General features: G+C 42.5%; 1 protein-coding gene across 3 annotated transcripts in view; it reads left to right on the top strand.

Moving 5' to 3' along the window:
• The window catches only part of STON2 (stonin 2), a 129,459-nt gene that overhangs the window by 26,328 nt on the left and 79,377 nt on the right, over nt 1–23,754 (top strand). For 2 of the 3 annotated variants that reach the window (XM_079768495.1, XM_079768493.1), the window contains exons 2-4: nt 4,901–5,158; nt 7,129–7,407; nt 23,204–23,401. In XM_079768495.1, the coding sequence (XP_079624621.1) occupies nt 5,071–5,158; nt 7,129–7,407; nt 23,204–23,401 (565 nt within the window). In that variant the 5' untranslated portion in view covers nt 4,901–5,070. Of the gene's footprint in view, nt 1–4,885; nt 5,159–7,128; nt 7,408–23,203; nt 23,402–23,754 lie in introns of all 3 variants that reach the window. The other variant, XM_079768494.1, reaches the window with a different exon arrangement.

Here is a 23,754-nt window from a genome sequence, read left to right as displayed (position 1 = left end):
ATGTCAGAAAGGAATGTTTCAGGGAAGGGCTTCCAGTTCTGGCTGTAACTGGCAACAAACCAGTCCTTCTGCAGTAAACAATCACAAACCTGGATGAAATAAGTGTATGAGATAACTCCTTCCAGGTACTGGTCAACAGAAAGCACAATATTTTGATCCTGAGAGAAGGAAAACTCATGAGGTGAGTCTGATGGTCACAATCTTGGCCCTCTTCCAAGGAAGAGTTTTCTGGTTGTAAGGTAGTATTTTGGAGTCTACTCTGTCACAGCAGTCCTGCTGAAATAAAGAAACAGAGATCAGAGCATGGGCAATCGAAGTATCTGGAATCTGCAGGGCAGGGCACTAGAAAGGAGAGAGTTGCATGGAGAAGGGGGAACAGAAGTGAGTCTGGGTGTGCCCAGGGAACCCTTGGCTGGGCTGGAGTGCACATGTACGGTACAGATTGAAACTGTATGAAATTTACCAAAAGTGTTGTCTTCAGTATTGAAAATGGGCTTTTCATAAATCCATCCAACAAAGTAGAAGACCAAGCCAACAAAAGATCAGGGTGAGCAGGCAGATTGACTACTGGTAAAAAACAGGTTTTTTCAGAGAAAGATCAAATGCAGAAAGTCTTCAGGGTATTATTAGCTATGATTAGGTAAATAAAGAAATAGTAAAATATTACTCATATTTTAAAAAAAAGCCAACAGAAACTAATCCCCAAATGGCTCAGAGGTTGGATTTGGCAGACAAAGCATTTAAAGTAGCTATTATCAATATGTTAAAAGAACTAAAGGAAAATATTGTCATAATGAGTGAATATATAGGGCATTTCAACAGAGAAATAGAAACTATAAAAGAATCAAAAGAAAATTCTAGAATGGAAAAGTTGAGTAACTGAGAAGAAAACTTTACAAGATGAGCTTAACAGGAGAATGAAGATGATAGAAGGAAGAATAAATGATCTTGAAGACAGACAAACAGGAAAAGAGATAGAGAAAGGGGGAGAAAAACATCAATGTGAGAGCGAGACATTGAATGGTTGCCTCCTGCATGCCTCCTACCAGGGATTGAATCTGCAGCCTGGGCATGTGCCCTGACTGGGAATCGAACTGGCAACCTTTCATTGCATGGTATGATGCCCAGCCAACTGAGTCGCACCGTCCAGGGCCTCCGTAATCTTTTAAAGCCCTTACTCTCTGCTGTTAGTGTTTTGATGGATAACCTATCAATTCTGTAATTTAAAAAGCCTACTGTGTGATTGTTTTATGTTGCTGTCGTACCTCCCTGCAATCTACTGTAAGCTACTTGAGGCCTGTGATGCTGTCCTGCTCATCCTTGAACCTTCAGGCTCTCAATGGGCCCAGCACAGAGTACCCAAGATATGCTCCTGCTGATGCTGCCTCCTGTCCTTTGGGACACACTGAGGTCCCATTGTGGCCGATAGCTTCCATCACCAAGAGTCTGAGGAAAGTTAAGCTCCCCTAGCTTGAGTCACTCTTGAACATTCAGCAGCTTCCCATCTCCTACTGAACTCTTCTTCTCAGCCGTTAAGGCCACCAATCCTTTGCCCCCACACATTTCCTCAGTAGACATCTCAGCTCTCATCAGACTGATCTTTACACTGGCCCAGAAACAAGTCCCACAAAGGTCTGAATCTTAATCGTCACTTATGCGGATCCTCTGTCCCAAGGATGTCCTTACTCTTCCCTCACCAAAGTCCAGAACCAGGGATGTCCTTCAAATCCAAGAAACTAGCCCAGCCCCTTATGCTTCCAGCCCTTGCAGATCTCTCTGTGGCTAAACAGCATTTTTGGTATATCCTCCTATAGGCAGTTCTTCCTGGATTTCTTGTGTTTGCTCTTCTATGTAGCTTCATCTCCCCAGATAGCTTGCAGACTGCTTACGGGTCACTATCTCAAAGAGTGCCAGGTGCATTTCTGGACACACAGGACTCATGAATGCCGATGACAAATCTATTTCTGTGACTCCCAATCCTATCACCCAACTGCATTCTCCACGCCCAAATTTTAGTGTGTAAGGGATGCTGAGAAATAAGCTTCTCTCTGAAATGGCAACCTGGAGACCTCAATGAAATCTGTAATGTCTCTCGGTCAGTGCTGCTGCTGGTACTGAGTCACTGCTCATTTGTGGTGATGATCCTAAGCCTCACTTTGTGATTCATGTTCTAAAAATGGGGTGAGGTTTTCACAGAGAAACCAATCCCAGTGTGAACTTAGCCTCACAATTATTGGGTTCCTCTGTGGTTGCCAGCTGCTAGCACGGCACTCAAGGTATTGCATCTGATGGCTTATTGGATGATGTGGTTGTATCTTGGCAAATACCTGGAATCCATTTCATGGGGTTCTCTGTAATAGATTTGTTCTGCCAGGTATGGGACTTCTCATTATCTAACCAGTCCATGCCTAGATCTGAGATTCACGAGTATGGGGTAGATAGATCTTTGGGGCTCTTGAGTTTTGTTATTCTTGCTGTTCCAGGGTGACCTGAGGACTGAAGTCTGGACAGTCTTATCCCCTGGGCCCATGCTTTCAATCTCCATTGCTATACCTAATTTCCTTAGGCCTCAGTTTTCTCATCTGTAAAACTTGAGAGCTGGACTATTGGTCTTTAAATCCGCTGAGCTCTAAAATTTCCAAGTATTTCCCCCATAACCTTCACCCTTTTCCTTCTTTTCTTTCCCACAACCCTTCCCCACCCATAGTCATACTGTGAATTTCAGTGAATTCATTATCACGAGATCTACAGGATGTTTTCCCCACTGAGCTGCAACATTGCATGTGTCAGCATGTGGACATGTGTTGTGGTTCTTTTGTTGTTCTTGGACCTGCTTTACATGTTGCTGCTGTTGGGAGAGGAGGCATCTGACTCTTCAATTTTACTGTTTTATCTTGGCCTGCAGCCATTACCACATGGAGTTACTCGAGCATTTGACTGGGCCAGAGAAAGGCTTCATGGGAAATCAGCTCTTGGGGGCTGGACTCTATGTGGTTCTTTGGGAGACCTGGTTTGGAGCACTGCATTCTCCAGTCGGTTTGCACATGTCTGGTTCGTGGCTGCTAAGGATCTTAGAAGAGGGACTTGGGAGAGAGATTTCTGGGCCTTGCATTTTCTGTACAGCTTGGGTGCCCTAGCGGGTTTCCACATGGGGAGTTTCACAGATCATTTCATCCTGGTTCCATCGTAATTGATATTTGTAAATTGTTTCAGTTGGGTGGTAGTTTTTTTATATTCTCTAGTACTTTTTTTGTGGCTGTGACCCAAAGATTAGAGTGTTTTGGCATTGAAAGACCTGGGTTCAAGGGGCGTATCTAACACACCTGCTTGTTATGGCCTCTGCTTGATCATATTTGGGTGACATTTATGTGTGTGTGTGTGGGGGGGGAGAGAATTAATTTGTCAGTGTCCTGGGATATGAGAATTATTTCACTTAAAAGCCTGGAGAAACAAAACAAGGACCTGGAAATAAAAATATTGTTGGATAAATCACTTATTCAACCCAGATTTCTTCATCTATAAAATAATGAGATTAATACCTGTCTTACCCTACTAAAGTGACTATTGAATCAAATGAATTATGGTGTGAAAATACATTTCTGAAAATTATAAATTCTATATAAACATTAGTTGTTTTTAGGAAGCATCATACAACAAAAGTAATTGCTTTAATTACAAAAAACCCCCCACAAAACCCAAAGCTGTTAATGTTTTTATGCTGATTTTCCACAGCATAGATTACTTATTGCAGGTAATAACCTATAATAAAATTTTCTTTTTATTGTACACCACTTAGAAGGCTATGAGTTCAACTCTTCTAGACTAAAATGAATACTGTGAGTAGTAAGAACTAATATTGTACAAGGTCAATAGTAGCTCTTTTGCAGAAAATCATTAATTTTGCATTAAATTCAGATTTTATTAAGTCATCATAAGAGTAAGAGCAAGGTTAAAGTTGTAAAAGGGCAGTAATACTACAAACAAAATTATAAGTCTGTAAAGTATCCTTCTATATACTTAGAATGTAATTGCAGTAAAAGTAAAGGCTAGGCTTTTTATGTACTAATTCACATCGGCCTAGAATCAGAATGTGTTTAACGCACATTTTACCCTAAAGCAAATATGCCCTACCCCCTTACTCCAAATGAACAAAATGACTCCATTTCTATTTTTTTAAATTGGTAAACCGTGCTTGGATATACCATCTGGAGATGGTTGGGTTTCTGCCAACGTTTTAACTCAGGCTTGCCAAGAGCTACCTGCCTAAGGCAAGAAACTGCACTGATTTAATAGGAAAGAGCATGCTTTTACTTCACCATTTGGTAAAAGAACGTGAAAGTACTTTGGGAAATTTAATATTTGTTTTACAATGATGGCGTTATATTATAGTTAAAAATATTTCCATACTAAAATAACTGGGGGAACAGGGAGATCTAATTGCTTAAGTTTGTGTGATTATTTACAAGTCTGATATGGAGGCACATGCAGGGATCTTGATGCTAAAGGAGTGGGAGAAGTGGGAGCAAGACAGGGGCACAGAAAAGTAAGGCCAGTGGGCACCACCCAGACCTCCTCCTGGGGAGTGTTGAAAGCCCTAGACCTGCCTGGCTGGTGTTGCTCAGTAGTTAAGCGTCAGCCTATGAACCAGAAGGTCATGGTTCGATTCCTGGTCAGGGCACATGCCCGGGTTGCAGGCTCAATCCCCAGTGGTGGGCGTACAGGAGGCAGCCGATCGATGATTCTCATCATTGATGTTTTTATCTCTCTCTCCCTCTCCCTTCCTCTCTGAAATCAATAATATATATATTTAAAAAGGGCTCTAGACCTGAGTAGATTGGGTATAATGTGATGGTATCCTTTTTAAATTTTATGTTTTTTAAAACAGATTTCTTCTTGGCAGATTAATCAAAGGCAATCTGTCTACATTCTGAGTGCTGCCACCTGCAAGATCATCGTAACAGATTCCTAGGCTCAAGTGCACCCCGCTACCATACCCTTACCCCTACCCCAGACACGACTCTGGGGTCTGCCTGAGGCCAGCAGTGTGAAGATGACCAGCACCTTCCTAGCATGACGACCTTGGACCATGTGATCGCTACCCAGCAGTCGGAGTGGGTCTCCTTCAATGAGGATCCACTCTTTCCCGTCCCTTCTGAGGGTAAGCGGTGCTTTCCTTTCCTTAGGGAAAGGACTGGCAAAGAAGCACACCTGCTGGCTATGGCTTCCACTTGATTATTCTTTGGGTGGAATCTTCATATGGAAAAAAGAGCCAGCCTGTCACTTCCTGAGATGCAGGTTCTTCCGCTTAGAAACCTGGAGGAAGCATCTGAGGAACCTTGGGTTCCCAGACAAGGGCCTGGAAACAGCGCAAGTATTGGCTGCTGTCTTCCAAGTAGCATAAACTTTATATTTACAATGTACTTTACACTCAGCTCTTTGCGTTGTTACTCGCAGCAGCAACTTGGATTTTCTCAAATTTCTGAAGTGTAGCTGTTGAGAGTGACAGGCTGTCGAGGCAGATTGCTTGGGCTCAAATCCTGGCTCCATCACAGATGAGGGATGTGCCCTTGGATAGATTTTTTTATCCAACATCTCTGTGTGGCAGTCTATCTGTGCAGCACGGATAACCGCAGTACCTACCTCACGGTGGTTGTGAGGAGTAAATGAATTAATGTACGTGCCTGGCTCATGGAAAAGTTCTCTGTCACCCATGATCATGATGAAGATGGCCAACCTGACTTCTAGGGAACTGGTGCCCAGGCATGAAGTTCAAGGTAGGGTATAGGAGATAGTTGCAGAGCCATGTCAGATGGTTCTGTTCTACTGCAGCTGCCTCTGCTAAACCTGCCTCTGCTAAACCGAAACCAGCCCGCTTCATTCACAGCACCTGGCAAGTGAGAGTTCTGAGGTGTGTTTCCGTTAGGAGTCCTGGAAGTGTGGCTAGTCTGCACTGAATTGTGCTGAAAGTGGGAAATACCCACACTGGATTTCAAAGACCTAGTAAAAGTTAAATTTTTCATTAACAACTTTTATATCAATTACGTGTTGGAATTATAAATTTTCAACATACTGTGTTGAAATATATAAAAAGTAGTCTTGCCAGTTTCTTCTTACTTTTTTTTTAATGTGGCTACTAGAACATTTAAAATTACATATGTGGCTCATTTATTTATTTATTTATTTGACCATGCTAATCTAAAGGCTTTATTAGTTTGTTTGCTAGTTTGAGTTTTTAAGTAGTTTTTATACAGTGCCTGGTCGGTGTTGCTTAGTGGTTAACCATTGACCTGTGAACCAGGAGGTCACATTTTAATTCCTGGTCAGGGTATGTGCCCTGGTTGTGGATTCAATCCCTAGTGTGGGGGGTGGGGGAGGGGGAATGCAGGAGGCAGCCAGTCAATGATTCTTTCTCATCATGGATGTTTCTATCTCTCCCTCTTCCTTCCTCTCTAAAATCAATAAAAATATATTTTTAAAAAGTTTTTACACAGTGCAATGGACCACTTTTTACGTACAGTTGATGAATTTTCCATGTATAGATTTGCGTAAACACCACCACAACCAGAGTATGGTTCTTTAAAAAAACACACAATTATTTGAAGGCTGTTAAATGTTTCAGGACCAATAAAGTGAAACAAATAGAGGGGAAGAGCCTCTGCCACATTTGGCTATCATTGGTGCAGGGTTTGCACCTGGTAGCTTGCAGGTGTGTAGTTAGGACTGCAAGGAGTTTGAGGTTTAAATTGAAATGTCCTTGGTCCAGGCAGAAGCTCTCCAGTTTAGCCATACTCTCCACCAGTCCCTATTGCCTTTTGCTTTTCTCCTTCAACTCAGTTATATTTCTTGCTTGGCCTCTGTGGGCATTTTTATTCGTGACCCTCAAGAATTGGTATAGATGCTGAGATAAGAGCAGTGAACAAGACTACTCCAATCTCAGCCTGGTCATGCTGAGGTTATAGTTTTAAAAACATTGCTAGGAAAACACTCCTTTGGCATAGAGGCCGATGGGCATGACTGTTTCTTTACCCTCACTCACTGTAATGGTGAGTCCTGTGATCACCCCTTGCCCATCCTTTGTTCTTCCACCCTCCGCACGTGAAGTGATGTGCTGTCTGGTGTCTGTTTCAGGGGCCACCGAAGAGCACCTCCCGGGACGGTCATCATCCTCAGACCAGTCCGAGAGCTCCTCTGGGGAGAACCATGTGGCGGATGGAGGCTCTCAGGACCTCTCCCACTCGGAGCAGGATGACTCCTCCGAGAAGATGGGCCTCATCTCTGAAGCAGCCTCTCCTCCTGGGAGCCCTGAGCAGCCCCCACCTGACTTGGCCTCAGCCATCAGCAACTGGGTTCAATTTGAAGATGACACGCCCTGGACCAGCACTTCACCACCTCCTCCTAAAGAAACAGGTGGGACAGGTGGGAGGCCAGGAAGGGATCCGGCTCAGGTCTGTGCTCCTCGGGGATGCTTCTCCATGGGAGTGTGGAAGGCTGCCAGGTCTACTTGACCTGCTCCCAAGCCGGAAGCACTGGCCACAGAGGGGAGAGCAGGCAGAGGTCTCATCTGGCTTAATTCTACAAACCCTTTTTGTGTTTTTTTAAAAAATATTTTTTTATTGATTTCAGACAGGAAGGGAGAGTGAGAGAGATTTAGAAACATCAATGAGGAGAGAAAATCATTGATCGGCTGCCTCCCGTATGCCTCACACTGGGGATCAAGCCTGCAGCCTGGGCATGTGCCCTGCCCTGGAATCAAACTGTCACCTCCTGGTTCATAGGTTAATGGCTCAACCACTGAGCCTTGCCGGCTGGGCTGCAAACCGTTTTTGTCAGCATCAGCATATGGAAGGACTTCTGTGTCCTGGGCCATTTCCAGCCTTACACCCTTGTCCCTGGCTATTGACCTGTCTGGGAGGTATGCATATTTCTTTATCTATTAGGGATTAGAATTGCATTTACTCTGCATCAAAATTGTAAACCCCTTAAGAGTAGAAATGAATGTCTCTGAGTGTGGACCACCAACCATCTCTAATAGAATCACCAGTTAAATATGGATATGTTTGTGTCCCAAACCTCTTGAATCCAAATCTTCAAGAGGGGCACTGTCATTAGTGCTAAGTACCTGATTTTGTGGGATTTCAATGGCTGGGAGCTGCACTGGAGAGGTTGGCGAAGCCAGAGGAGTTGCTAGTCCTCACCTAGTAACCTGGCTGCAAGGGTGACTGGATAACCTGGGTAACAAATTACTACCAACCTAGTGGCTTAAACAGCACAGGGTTATTGTCTTACAGTTCTGTAGCTCAGAAGACCAACCTGGACGCCACTCGGCTAAAATCCAGGTGTTGTCAGGCCAGCATTCCTTTCAGGAGGCTCTCGGGCAGAATGGGTTTCCTTGCACTTTCCAGCTGCTAGCAGCCACCCACATTCCTTGACATGTGCCCCAGGCTCTGTCTCCGGAGCTAGCAGGGCTGCATCTCTCTGCGCCTTTGTTCTGTGCACCTCTCTCTAAGTGACTCCTGCCTCTCTCTGCATTTTAAAGACCCTTGTGATTACCTTGGGCCCCCAGAATCATCCTGGAGAACTTCCCCATCTCAAAGTTCCTTTTGCTGTATAAGGTGTCCTACTCACAGGTTCTGGGTATTAGGTGTGGGCATCATTTGTGGGGGGCATTATTTTGTCTGCCACAGAGAAGAGCAAAAAAGCAAGGCTGGTAAGTTTTTCTGTTGGTAAATGTTTTGCTCGTTTCAATTTTTTAAAAAACAATTCCTTTGTTTTTCAGACATGCCTTTAACACCAGTAAAAACAATTTTAGGAAAAGATGAAGCATAATTCTACCATGTAATAAACACTTCCACTTTTACAGACCGATTTGCCCATTAATGTATGCGTTTTCCTATTTAAGCGTTAGATTTCTCTTGTTGGTGAGAAAGCCTCTGCCCTAAAAGCGGCAAGGATGAAGTGACAGGTCCAGACAGGCTTCCCGGTCTAGCTGGAGGGAGGCAGTAACCTTTTCTAACACCTGACGCTGGCGAGACAAGGGGCTGATGAAGCACTTATAAATGTGGCGAAAGTTCCTGAGTGCTGGGCAGTGAATCAATGCACAGTATGTTTCTTATTTTTAGTAAGAAAACGTGTACTGAGTGCTTACTCTCCCAGGCACTACGCTCAAAGCTTTGTACTCCTTACCACAGTCATGTGAGGAAGGTATTAATATTATATTCATATTACACATGAGGAGACTGATAAGACAGTGGTTTTGGAAGTTGCCCAAGGCTTTGCTGGGAAGTGTCAGAAGAAAGCTTCCGACGCAGGCAGGCAGGCCCCAGGATCTCAGAACAGCCTAGGCATGTCCAGTGGTACGTTCCGTGGATCTGCCTGCCCAGCTGTAGTTTCCTCTGCTCCCTCATTCCTGGGAGGCTGGGAGGTGAGGGAGGGATGGGGTGGTATTTCTCCACTCATTTGCCCTAAAATGGTCATTGATTATATTCACGGCATTCAGATTCTTTCACATCTTGTTCATTCATACCTGGTCTTTAGCCTTAAATATTGCTCAGAACTTCAATTCTTCACCACTTATTTTTGCAAACTAACTGGAGATAACCATAACTATGTTGCCCCCATTTGACTGAGGATCCTAGCCTGTTAACGGATAATGTTATGGATAGTGTTAAAAGCTTATGGCCCTGGCTGGGTGCTCAAATGATTGAAGTGTGTTCCTTGCATCAAAAATGTTGTGAGTTCGATTCCCATTCAGGGCACATACCTGGTTGTGGGTTCAATCCCTGGTCAGGGCGAGTACAGGAGGCAACTAATTGATGTTTCTGTCTCTATCTCTCTCTTCCTTTCTCTCTTTCTAAAATAAAAAAACAAGCATATCTTCAGGTGAGGATTAAAAAACAAAACAAAAACCTTTATCCTTTAAGGCAGCAGTTCTCAAAGTGTAGTCTATAGATCCAGGGGGATTCTGAAGACCCTTTCAGGGGGTCTATGGAGTCAGAGTGATTTTTATAATAACTCTAAGATGTTATTTACCTTTTTCACTGTATTGGCATTGGCATTGGCATTGATGGTTCAAAATTAATGGTGAGTAAAACTTCTGGCCCTGTGTACGTACTTAAAAAAGTCAATCTCACTTAATATTCTTGATGAAGTAGTACAAATTCTTAATTTTATTAAATCATGATTCTTAAGTATATCTCTTTAATATTATCTGTGACAGGTTGGGAAATATGCATACAATACTTCTTCTCCATATCAAAGTATAATGGTTGTCTTAAAGAAAAATGGTTACCTAGAAAAATAATTGGGTTTAAAAATTTTTCAATTAAAGAAATAAATTTTAAAAGTTAAAATTATTTTTAAATGTTTATAATGAAAACTAGAGGCCCGGTGCATGAAATTAGTGCATGGCGGGGGTGTCCCTCAGCCTGGCCTGCACCCTCTCCAATCTGGGACCCCTCAGAGGATATCTGACTGCTGGTTTAGGCCTGCCCTCCCCTGTCAGCCTGATCGCCCCCAACTGCTCTCCCCTGCCAGCCTGATTGCCCCCAACTGCCCTCCCCTGCCGGCCTGATCACCCCTAACTGCTTGCCCCCTGCTGGCCTGATCGCCCCTAACTGCCTCTGCCTCGGCCCCCGCCACCATGGCTTTGTCCAGAAGGAAGCCAGACATCCGGAAGATGTTTGGTCAACCCGGTCTAATTAGCATATTACCCTTTTATTAGTATAGATAATGCAAAAAAAGTCCTTGAATAAAATATTAATATTTTAAAAACAGATCCCCCAACTCTTGCATGACTGCACACACATCTCATACTAATCCCAGCACTAGTTGTAATAAGACAGGTTTTGCATGTCTCCCTTCATTTGCTTGTAATTCTCCCCCAGAACTCTTACTCAGTTTTGCCCCAGATCAGTAGTGCCCACCTGGAAAAAACTGGGGGTGAGGGGGCAGCTTATATAGAATGAGTGACTGGTGTTTTTTAGTCTAATCTGACAATATAGAAACGAACTATCAGTTTCTCATTTACCCATTCTAAAAATGCTTCTCTTAGCTTATGAATTTATATCAATCAAATCCTGGATCTATATTGGGCTAAGCTTCAGTATATCAAGTAAAAATTTTGTTGGTATGGATAAGACATGAATGAATTGGAATTGAGTAAGCAAGATATTTGATCTGTTGTATTTAACATGCAGAAATTGAACCTGTGGAGAATGGTGGAATGTGTAGGTGTGTCTCCATGCATAGCAGGTAGTGAAGTTCAGCCAGAAAAAAGGGCTCCATGGGAGGAGTTTTGGCTTCAGCCATTTTCCCAGTCACCTAAGTATCACTAGAACAAACAGACTTTTTTCTATAAGATAGTTGCAATTTCCATTTCATTCCTCATGTCCCATTTGCCTGTATTAAATGCCCAGCACTTCTGATAAATCAGAGGTCTCTGTGTCAGGAGAAAGGGAAAATGTATGTCTTGGATCCATCCTATGCAGCTTCTCTGTGAATATCCTTATATGAGAAGATTATGATCTTGGCCTAAGAGAAATAGGTGGGAGGACCAAAAAAGAGAATCAATGAGAACAATTAGCGCTGTTCCTAGTCTGGAGTTCCAGAAGCAGAAAGTGGAGCCTTACTTAGCCAGCTGTTCCATGCCTTAACATCTGGCTTGCAAAGAGAAGTTAGGAAAGAAAGAACACACACACACACACACAGGTGAAGAAATGTTTTTCTGGGATGCTCCTCTTCTTCCCCCAGTTCCCATGCCTTCACTTCTCCCAGTTTTTCGGGCAGATGAAGCACACACACACACACACACACAAAGAATTTATCCTTTAAGCTGTGCCACCTAAGAATAAAGCCTGGGGAGCATTGGATTTCAGCCTGGAATGGGAATGTACTGTTGGCCCTAATTAAAATGCAAGGAGGCTGTAGGCATGGTGGAGTTAGGGACAAAGAGACTGTCATTAGTGTTAAATCTCTTATTTTTGTGGCATTTAAATACCAGAAGCTGAGCTGGGAGCTTAAGGAAGCCAGGGAGTTGCTAGTCCCCACCCTAGTGACCTGGCTACTTAGTTTATTGTTCACTGAAGCATACCAAGGTCGATTGTATAACCTGGAACTAGAGCTGGTGGGGAAAACAACTCCAGAAATGCTTACATCCATCAAGGGAACAAGTTTCTTTTGGATTTCAACTAGGGCAGGATTTGCAGTGAATTAAGTGCCATTGTGGTTGGTCTGGGGAAAAAGAGATACAGCTCTCCCTTAGAAAAAAAATATTAATAAAAGCAGTTGAGTGACAAAGCCTTTCTATAACCATATGCATAGGAAAGACAACTGGCATCAACTCCTTGGACCTGAGGACACTAGTATGAGAGGGCACATAAAATCATGCCCCTTGAATCTTCTGTAAACATTGTTTTCTCCCTTTCCTGAAATTTGGTTAGGCCAACTTTGGGATTCATATCTCTTTGGCTTAAGAAGACCACTTCGGCTCAGACTATGTTGATAAATATTATCTTTAGAAAGATTTTTATTAGAGTTAGAAGTGTCAAATACTTAAGACTTAAATCAGCCACAAGAAGACTGTTCACATCTCCAGTGTGAAGATACCATATGATCAATCTGCATTACATGGTGAAAAATATAGAGAAATTTAACTGAAAACTCATTTGCTGAATCTTGAACTAAATGCATAGCTATTCTGTTAAACCCCAAGCAGAATGAAAGTGTTTTGAAAAGTGCGCTTCTGGTGAATCTGTTCAAGTAAAAATGGAATCTTTATATTGTTTTCTAAAAAAAATTTTGAAATGAACTTCAACTCGGGTAGTATTTTATTCACATCGGGGCCTTTAGCTATAGTGTTTCTGAGTTTTCCTAGTTGTAAAAAGTTTTCCTAGCTTAGTATTTTGCCTTCTCTGGCTTTAAAATTCCATTGTGCACCAGGAAGACTGTAGTGGTCATTCTTTACAAAGATTCTCTCAGAGCAAAGACTGATTTTATGTATTTTTTTGCATTATACAAGTGTGTGTGTGTGTGTGTGTGTGTGTGTGTGTGTGCGCGCGCGCTTAGATTATGTTTGCAAATGCATGCAGACAAATTGACTGGAAGAGCAAAGTTCATCCTCAAAATTAAAAAAAAAAAATTAAGGCGTTATTATCAGCATGAGGCTTCCTGTTCACTTGTCACGCTTTGCACTGACCTTCCTCTGCGGACAGGGCCATTTGGTAGCAAGGCCAAGGCTGAATTGGACCCATTATGCAGATCCTGCAGGATATGCATAGTTACAAACATAAAAAAACCTTTTATTTCCGGAACATTTGTCCCTCAGCCCAAGCCATATACTTGTATTCCCTTGTGCTTCAAATGTCTTCCCCAAAGACTTGGGCTAAGGCCTTCCCATTGTGTCTGGGGAAGCTCATTATCTGGGACCAGAGAAAGAGCCACTTGTTTGGGGAGGACCAGGGATGATGTCAGCCATTCAAGAGGGAGGCAGGGGGACAGCTGAGAGACTTAATCCCGGGGAAGTCTAGCCCAGCCCAGCGGGTAAGTTCTATTATGTTTTTCATTCTGCCATTGGGGGCGAGTGGTGGGTGGGGGTGGAGTAAGATCCCAGACCCTTGGTGACTGTAGCTGTGGCCCACTGCATTTGGCATGCATATGTATATCGCTCCTCAACAGGGGAGGTCTTCTTTTCCTTTAATACCTTGAATTGTTCTTCTCCACTTTTTAACGTAATTCGTGACCTTTCCGGAATCCATCTCAGACAGGGATGTCCTCGGGAATGAGTTTTGACAGAGCCCTTCCTCCTCAGGGCCCTCTCCACTGGGCTCCACGCTGCTCTAATCGCCACCTCTCTTGCTGTTCCCAGCAAGCTCTTTTCTGTTCTTACTGTTCCCTGTATCCCTTAGAGCTCTTCCACATTTTCACTCAGAGCTCTGCTCAAGCATTTCCTCCCAGCTTTTCCCTGCTTTAAATGTGTACACCCATGTCTCTACCCAAAACTAGGTTATATATTTGTTTCTTTGGTTATTGTCGCTCTTCCCCAGTAGAGAGAAGGGACTTTATCTACCTCATTCACACTCTGTCCCAGACTATGGTGCATGGAACTTAGTAGGTGCTCACTTAGCATTTGTTGAATTAATGAATGAAAAGTGAAAGATGTACTATATGAAACCTGCTATGGAATGACTAAGTGACTGCTGTTTATGGGGCCAATGAGCTGTTAGGTTGAAGAATGGCTTCCTCAATAAAGTGAAATTTTTTTTTTAACAAAATAGGTAAAGAAACTAGGCCAGTCTCTTCCTCATCATGCCCTTTTCTTATCAGCTGACTAGACTATTATCATCAGTTTTTGATTTTCCATTGTTATACACACAATGCATATACATACATACATATATACATAAACATGCCACATACATGTACACAGAGACATAGCATATACACATAAAATAACATACACATACATATGCACACACATATGTACATATATGCACAGTGGGGCAAAACAGGTTTACAGTTGTTTGCATGGAAAATAATATAATAATTCATAAATGATAATAGAAGAATAAACTATTTCTCAAACTCACAACTATAAACCTACTTTTGCCCCATCCCGTATGTGTATAAACACACGCATACTTTTCCTGGGGGCTGCCTTAAAAAACACACTTAAAACTGTCCATTATATTTTTGTTGGATTTGAAGGTACCATCATGTCATGGGGGAACAGGGGTCTCTCAATGATGGGTTTTTACAGCTACCTAAAAGGGACCTTGAAATATTTCACTAGAATGTCAATATTATCCTTTTCCAGAGACTGTGCTAGCTCACCCAGGTGGGCCTTGTGGCCTGTCTGACCCCCTGTGTGGGACACAACACAGTACACTAGGCAAGCACACATTCATTAACTAGCTCATTCATGCAACAAATATTTAGGTGCTGGGAAAGCAATTATGAGAAAGTTGGCCACAGTCCCTGCTCTCTCCAAGCCGAGGCTGCCGAATGGTTGGGCAATCTGTTACCAGTGAAGCCTTGTGGGGTGAGAGGAGTCCCTCGGAGCCAGTCCTGGGACAGCCGCTCCTCGTTGCCAGCAGTGAAATCGCAGGGGAGTCACACAGAAAGACCATGATTTGATCTGTTTTGGATTCATGGATAGCCATGTTTATAGCGTTGGAAATATATAGCTCTAGTGAGTAGACATCAAAGTGTACATAAAGGACATGACATCCAAATGCATGTAAGTATTAAAAATGTTCATCTACCCAGGATCCCAAAGGAGAAAGAGAAAGAGAAGTAATGTATTTGCTGTATTGGTGAAGCTGACAACTTGTACATTTATTATTCATTCAACCAATGGTGCCTTGAGCCCCACTGTGAGCCAGTCACTGTTCAAGTCACTGGGGATATGAGGACTATTCCTGCCCCGTGGAGCATGCGTTCGGTTGGGGGAGCCATTCCAGAAACACGATAAAGAAGTAGACAATGTAAGTGTGTTGGGTAATGTGGAACGTGGGAAGGAGAAAAAAAATAAGGTCCAAAAGGGGGCTGCGTGAGGGACAGTGTGAAATTTTACAGAGGGCCAGGGAGTGTCTCTCTGTGCTGCAACTTTTGAGTGAAGACTTTAAATTGAGGAAGGAGCCTTCCAGGCGGAAGAAACTGCAAGTGAGGAAGGAACTAACTACAAGTGACCAGTCTCTGAGGGACACCATGTTCCTGGGGTGTGACTGCAGTGGAGGCAACAGGGCAGGGGAGGGGGGGGGGTGTGGGGGCTGGGGGAGAGAAGAGAAAGAGACAGGCAGAGTCCTGAGACTCAGACCACACACCTCAGAGGGCACGGTGAGGACTTGCATGCTTACTGTGGGTGAGATGGGGAACCAGTGGAGGGTTTGGAGCACTTAAGTTTGAACAGATAATTCTATTAAGACTGTGGCTGAGGCCCTAACCTGTTTGGCTCAGTGGATAGAGCGTTGGCCCAGACTGAAGAGTTCCAGGTTCAGTTCTGGCCAAGGGCATGTACCTTGGTTGTGGACTCGATCCCTAGAAGGGGGCATGCAGGAGGCAGCTGATCGATGTTTCTAACTCTCTATCCTTCTCCCTTCCTCTGTAAAATCCTCTGTAATATTTTAAAATATATTTTAAAAAAAAGAAAAGAAAAAAAAGGTGTGGCTGAGGACAAGTGAAGAAGCAGAAAGACCAGATGGGAGGCATTTGCAAAAGAGCCAGGCAGGAGAGCATGGTGGCTGGCACCAGGCTGGTAGCTGGGAGATGGTTGGAAGGGATAGGATTTCAGACATGTTCTGGAGGTGGGACTAGTGGAAGTTGTGATGGACTGAATGTGAGAAGACTTAGGGAGGACTGGAAGGTTTCAATCTGAGAACCTGAAAGGATGAAGTAGCTGGTGTGGACGGGATCGAAGGAACTTAGTTTTGGACACGGAAAGTTAGGTCCAAATGGAGATTTCAAGGATTTTGGCTGGAAATGATAACAACTACTGAGTTCTGTTTGAGTACTGCTTTTGTGCTGAGCACTTCTCCAGGTTTTTTGTCATTATTAACCTAATCCCCTTAGGAGGTGCGTACTGTTTTTAGCCCCATTTTACAGGTTAACAGGCAGAAGAACAGACGGATTAAGTAACCTGCCCCAGGCTATCGGGCCAGATTCAAGCTCCTTGTACATACCTCATAGGAGAGGGAGAGGCAGATTTCTATGTTTCATCCCTTTTTTTCTTGCGGGATGGATGGGGCCGGGAAGCACTGGGATGAGGGCAACCTGCTGCTACCAAAGGCCCACCCCGGGGAGAAGAGTTCAGGCTCAGTACTTCAACTCTTTTGTTGCCTGAGGGCATTCAGTCCAGAACCTAAATAGAAGGATTCATCCAAGATTGCTAAGTGGATAATTAAGGTTCATTAGACCAAATGAGAACAGTCTGTGAGATGTAGGGACTGCGCCTCTCCCAGCTGCATTACTCTATGTTTCTCTTTCAAGGGAAATATTAAAATGTTATCTAAGAATTGTAAAGATCTAATGTGAAAATGTAAATAATTGGAATAGCTTTCTAAGTCATTGGAGTCTTTTGATATGTGGTTTTAATAAACCTTAACTATTTTAAGGAACATATTTTAAATGTATATTAAATTTTTATTTTTTAATAAAAGAAACCTATTTTAAATGTATATTAAATTATAAAGAACAATAGTTCAACCCATCACCCAGTTTAATAAATAGAATTTTGTCCTCACCCTCTTTCCTCCCTCCGCATCACCACTTTTCTGTTCTGGGTTTTGCGTTAATAATCGCATTACTTAAGATTTTTAACAGCTATCCTACCTACACATGTATTAAGAATGATATAATTGGCCGAAACTGGTTTGGCTCAATGGATAGAGCGTCGGTCTGCGGACTGAAAGGTCCCAGGTTCGATTCCGGTCAAGGGCATGTACATTGGCTGCGGGCACATCCCTGGTAGGGGGTGTGCAAGAGGCAGCTGGTCGATGATTCTCTCTCATCGATGTTTCTAGCTCTCTATCCCTCTCCCTTCCTCTCTGTAAAAAATCAATAAAATATATTAAAAAAAAGAAAAAAAAAGAAAGAAGAATGATATAATTGAATTTCATCTGTTTTTGAACTTTATATAAATGAAATAATACTGTATGTATTATTTCATGGCTTGCTTTTTTAACACAACATTCTGTAAGATTTTTTCATGTTTTTACCTGTAATGATAGTCCCCTTAGTTCTCATTGCTGTGAATTCCATTATATTAATATCCCACAGTTCATTTTTCTGTTCTATTATTGGTGGATATTTGAGTTGTTTCTACTTTTCTGGGAATTAAGAATGTGCTTCTTTGAGCATTCCTTTTGTGTGTGTTTTTCTGGAAAGATTCTAAACATAAACCCTGGTGAACATGTGTAAGTGGTTCTCTTGTATAAAAAAGTTGGAGGTGCCCTAGCCAGTTTGGTTCAGTGGATAGAGTGTTGGCCTGGGGTTTGATTCCAGTCAAGGGCACGTACCTTGGTTGCAGGCTTCTCCCTGACCTGGGCCCTGGTCAGGGCTCGTGCAGGAGGCAAGCAATCGATATGTTTCTCTCACATTGATATTCCTCTCTGTTTTTCCCTCACTCTTCTTAAGGAAAAAAAAAAAAAAAATCTTTGGGTAAGGATTAACAACAACAACAAAAAGTTGGAGGGGAATTACTGTGCTGTAGGGTATGCTTATCTTCAATTTTATCAGATAACACCAATTTATTTCCCATCAGCCATCCTATATAATAAAAGGCTAATATGCAAATTGTCCCCTCTGGATTTCAACCAAAAGACTGGGAGTTTGATCGCTTGCTATGATGTACGCTGACCACCAGGGCGTGGCACGGAACATGGTGGGCAACCAGCAGCAGCGGCAGGGTGCTGAGGGAGCGAGGGAAGGAGGGGGTGGGGAGGCCGGGAGGCGGGGAACCTGTTGGGCCCTGATCGCTGGCCAGGCCTAGGGACCCTACCTGTGCACAAATTTCATGCACCAGGCCTCTAGTATATATAAAAGAGGCTTCAGCCTCACTTGCTCTCTTACACTTGGAATTGTCACTTCTATTTTTGTCATGGGGAGGTAAGGAGATAGAAAAGGAAGATAAGGAGAATGGTATTTCATGTGGTTTTAATTTGCATTTCTTAGATTACTAATGAGGTTGAGCATCTATTTTTTTCCATTTGGGTTTTTTCATAAAATGCCAATTCAAGTATATTCTTGTTGGGGCTTCTCCCTTTTTTCTTGCTGATTTCTAGGAGTTTCTTGTAGATTTAATGAATGGTAAATATTATCTCCTACTCTGTGGGTGGTCTTTTCACTCTCTTTATGGTGCCTTTTTAGTTCTTGTTATTAATCCTCACCCATTTTTTCCACTCATTTTTTTTTTTATAGAGAGTGGGAGGGAGAGACAGAAGAAGGGGAGAGAAAGAGAGGGGGGTGGAGGGGGGGAGAGGAGAGAGAGAGAGAGAGAGAGAAAGACATCGATGTGAGACACATGGATTGATTGCCTCATGCATGCATGCACCCTATCAGGGCCCGGGATCTAACCAGCAACCCAGGTACATGCTCTTGACCAGGAATTGAACCTTCGACCCTTCATTGCATGGGTCAATGCTCTAACCACAGAGCCACACCAACCAAGGCTATGGTGCCTTTTGGTGAAAACAAGTTCTTAATTTTAATGATATGAAATTTTTTTTTTATGCTTAGTGCTTTCTGTGCCTTGGTAAAGAAAATCCCTATCCTGAAGTCGTGAGCATATTTAGCTATATGTCTTCTAAAATATTTCTTGTGTAGCCTTCCACACTTTGACTTTCAGTCCACTTAGAATTGATTTCTCTATAGTGTGAAGTAGGAATCAAAACTTTTTCATATAGTATTTCCCCAGTATTATTTCTATTATTTTATTGTTTTAAATATGTATATTTTTAAAATTCTATTTCATTCATACCTAATAGCATGATGCTGCTCATTAATATGAGGGGAAAAAAACAAACCATGCTAGGATTTTGATTGAGGATGCAATAAATCTATAAACCAATTTGAGAAGAATTAACATCTTCACAACATTAAATCTTTCAATCCCTAAATATAGTATATTTCTCCATTTAGGGCTTCTCTATGGTCTATTAATAAACTTTAGAATTATCTCCTGAGGCCTTGTACATCTTTTGTTAGATTTATTACTATGTATGCTTCATATTTTTAGTTGCTATTATAAATGCTATTTTGTTTCATTTTCTAAACATTTCTTACTGTTTTTCAGAAATACAATTCATTTATATATACATATTAGTACCTTGTTAGAATTATTACTTTGGTAATTTATCAGTAGGGTCTTTTGGTTATTTTATGTACACAAAAATATTATCTGCATATAATGAAAGTTTTGGGGAGCTCCAGTGGCTCAATCGGTTAGCGCCCGGTACTTATAATGAAAGTTTTGGGTTGTTCTTTATTTTACTCCTTTTCACTTCCTGCCTTATTGCATAGGCTCTGCCCACAAATATGATATTGAATTGAAGGGAATGGGCACCGTCATCTTGATCTGGATTTTCTATTTTTAAAATATGTTTTTATTTTTTCAGGGAGAGGGAGAGAGAGATAGAAACATCATTGATGAGAGAGAATCATCAATCGGCTGCCTCCTGAACACCCCCTACTGATGTGTCTTCTGTAAACAGCAATTTGGATTTCATTTGTTTAGTCAGCCTGACGGACTTCCTTTTAGTTGGAATGTTTATTTCATTTATGTTTATTATCAAATACTGATACGTTTTCTTTCTGTCATCTTATGTTTCTTTCTCTTTTTTTTTCTTTCTCTAAGATTAATTGAGAGCCACTGAATTGGTTTCTCTTGTTGTTGGGAAAACGATCATCGGCCTAATCATCATTTCTTTGAAAGTAACCTAAAATCTTCTCTTTGTCTTTCTTCTTATATAGTTTTAAAAAAAATCCTTATGCCAGGATATGTTTATTGATTTGGGAGGGAGGGAGGGAGGGAGGGAGGGAGGGAGAAAGAGAGAGAGAGAGAGAGCGAGAGAGAGAGAGAGCGAGCGAGAGAGAGAGAGAGAGAGAGAGAGAGAGAAACATCAATCAGTTGCCTCTTGAACATGCCCTGACCGGGAATCAAACCCTTTGGTGCACAATGATGCTCCAACCAACTGAGCCACCTGGCCAGGGTTTATAGTTTTGATGTCTACTAGTAGAGTTGTTTTGCTTACCCTGTCTGTAAATACCTTGGGATTTCTAATATGACAGGTAAAATTTTTAATAAATTCTTAACCAGCATTTTCCCAAATATTGCCACTGCAAACGAGGGAAGATTTAATATTTAAACCCCTGAACAAAGGAGTTCTCGCGGCTCTGTCTCTTGCTGCTTGCACCTGACTCCTGGCTTATGGGGCTCTCAAGCTCTATCCTTGCCCACGTGGCCCCCAGCCATGTAGACTGCACACAATAGACAGATGGACTGAATCTAACCTGATTCTACATCGAACTCCACACCCCCATGGAACGGAAACTCTGGACACTGGTCCTAGTTTAGCTCCACTAAAGCCCCAGCTCCACCTTTTTCAGGACTGGGTTAAGGGCATGGGACTTTACCAACCGGAGGAATGTAAGTCCCATTCCTGAGATTGAGAAATTCGATTAAGTCGAAATTGAAGAAGACACAAACGCAAGAGAAAAATCCACCATCTTCAAAATACTAAATGATTGAGCAGGAGAAGCAAGCAGGAGAATCGTAATGAGGCACACACTGCCACTGTGTATTATATGTGCCACAAGCATTGCCTTCTTGTTTTACTTCTTTTAGCTGTTTAACTTTGTAAGATGCAAAGAGCTTGGATCAGTTTAAAGGATTGTGCTGCTCTGTTTCACATCAGAGAACTGCTGACAACGAAGGCTGCACCTGCCTCTCTCTCCCATCGGCCTGTCTGGTGGCGGGGAAGGAAAAGAACTTGTGTGTTGGTGGAGGAAGAAGCTGGGTGGGACAACAGTGAAATCTGGAGTAAAAACCGACCTGTCCAAGGTGTCCTGCAGGCTGTAAAATGCAGTTTAATCAGAGTGCCTTTTTTGTTGTTGCTCAAATGCTTTTAATTATTAGAATGCCCAATTTTTAAATATGCTAATTATAAGTTTTAAAACCTGGGGTGGCGGGGGCGGGGGGAAGGTGTGTTAACCTAGATACACAGAAATAATGGATAGGGCTTTCTTAAGGCAAAAGTAAGCCTTTCACTAAAGTTATATTCCTGGGGTGTGACTACCCACCATGACCTGCCCAGTTAGGAATTTATGATCATCTCACCCTGTGAGATTACTTTCCATAGAGCCCTGTTTTTTTCCATCCACAGTGGTGTTGAACCATGACAGAGAAAAGAGCTACATGTTTCATAAATGCCTAAGAGAATACGGAGTGAACATTCTCTGTAGTTTTGTATTTATACTATACCACAAATAGTACTATTTATTTTTTCTCCTCTCTTAAAATCTCAATTTTCTCTTCCTATTTTTTAACCCAACTCTGTAATTTTAATCCAGCCAGGAGAATTGACTCAGTCTTCTGGGTCAGCTACTTCACCTCCTAGTCCCTTTCTACTCTATAAAATAAGACCACTGCCTATTTCTCAGGATCGGTGGGGGATGAGCCACTTGTAAAGGTGGCTGACATTTCATGGGTACTCAGTAAACCCTTATTTCGTTTTTAATCTTCCTTTCTTATCCATACTCTTGTCAACACTTGTTTTCAATACTTCTCAGTAAATTTGCTATAATAGTCTTTTGCAACACCGTGGAGAAACCTAGTGGAAGCCAATGAACTAGACAAACTAGGAACTTGATTTGAAAACTTGGTTTTTACTTTATTATTTTTTGTTGTCAATATTACAGATGTTCTCCATTCCCCTCCCTCTTTTGTCCTCCTCCACCCAACCCCTGCCCCACCCCAGGCCTTCCCCACACTATTGCCTGTGTCCTTGGGTTATGCATATATGGTCTTAGAAAACTTCTAAAAAAGAGACTTTCTGAAGTGATTTAGAAAGACTGAATTTGGTGCTCAGGGCTAAGGAGATAAAGCCCAGCCCTGTGCATTTTCCCCTTAGAGACATTTTTTCATTGTATCGCATGTCGGCAGCCCCGGTAAATGTCCAATTGCACATGTAACGATGTGCAGCGTCACCAGTTACAGTCCAACCAAGGCGTGCAGAGGCTATCGCATTCATATGCAAATACATGTATACTCCATATCCACTCTGATCCCTTGACCCGATGTAGACCTAATTTTGCAGTGTAAGTTGGTGAGTTATCTTGAGCTCGTTGGCCTGCCACTAAAAATGGACAAAATGTAAGGGTAAGGGTGAAACTGTAAGACTCGTGTAGTTTGGGTTTGAACGAAGCTGAAATCTAAGTTTAGAAATAAAAGTAGACCCTAAAGTCACTCATATTCTTTAGTAAGATTTTGTGTTTGTTTTGAGGGTCGTGAGACCCCAGTTGTATCGATTTTGACACTGACTCACAGTGGGGTCTCAGTTGCTGCTCAGTATCATGAGTGGTACTGCCTACATACTTCCTTGCCTTGTGCAGCTGTTGAGATTTCATAGGGTCTGAGCAACATCGAAGTAAGACAAGCTCTGAAGGAAAACAAGTTATTTAAAATGTATGCCTTTGGTTTGTGGTCTGTCCCCAGGTCTACCATTGACCTTGCCCTGCTGGACATGCCCTTCCTTCAACTCGCTGGGGAGATGCCCTCTGACCTCCGAGAGCAGCTGGACCACGCACTCTGAAGACACCAGTAGTCCTAGTTGCGGCCCCTCGTACACAGACCTGCAGCTCATCAATGCGGAGGAGCAGATGAGTGGCAGGACATCTAGGGCCGACTCTACAGGTAAGACGAGCACCAAGCCTCAGGGCTTTGCAAATCACTCTCGGTGACCTGTAGCCCTTCTTCAAATCGCTGTAGCCAGCTTTGTTTGCAGAATAAGGTCAGGCTTAACCATCCAGTCAAAATGCTAGACTCCTGAGTGATTCAAAATTGGGTTAGAAGAAAAGAAAACATACACAGATTGGCTGATTGGTTAGAAGATGATCAATATTGGGAAACCATTTGACAGTATGTCTTTATTATTATTCTTTATTGTTTGAAGTATTACATATGTCTCCTTTTCCCCCCATTGACCTCTATCGGGTTGCTCCCATTCCCCAGCACATGCCCTCACTCTCCTACTGTCTGTGTCCATG

Source organism: Cnephaeus nilssonii (genome assembly GCF_951640355.1).
Source record: "Cnephaeus nilssonii genome assembly, chromosome: 4".
NCBI classification, from domain to species: domain Eukaryota; kingdom Metazoa; phylum Chordata; class Mammalia; order Chiroptera; family Vespertilionidae; genus Cnephaeus; species Cnephaeus nilssonii.
The sequence above is the reverse complement of the archived record's forward strand: the minus strand, read 5'-3'. Positions and strand labels throughout refer to the sequence as shown.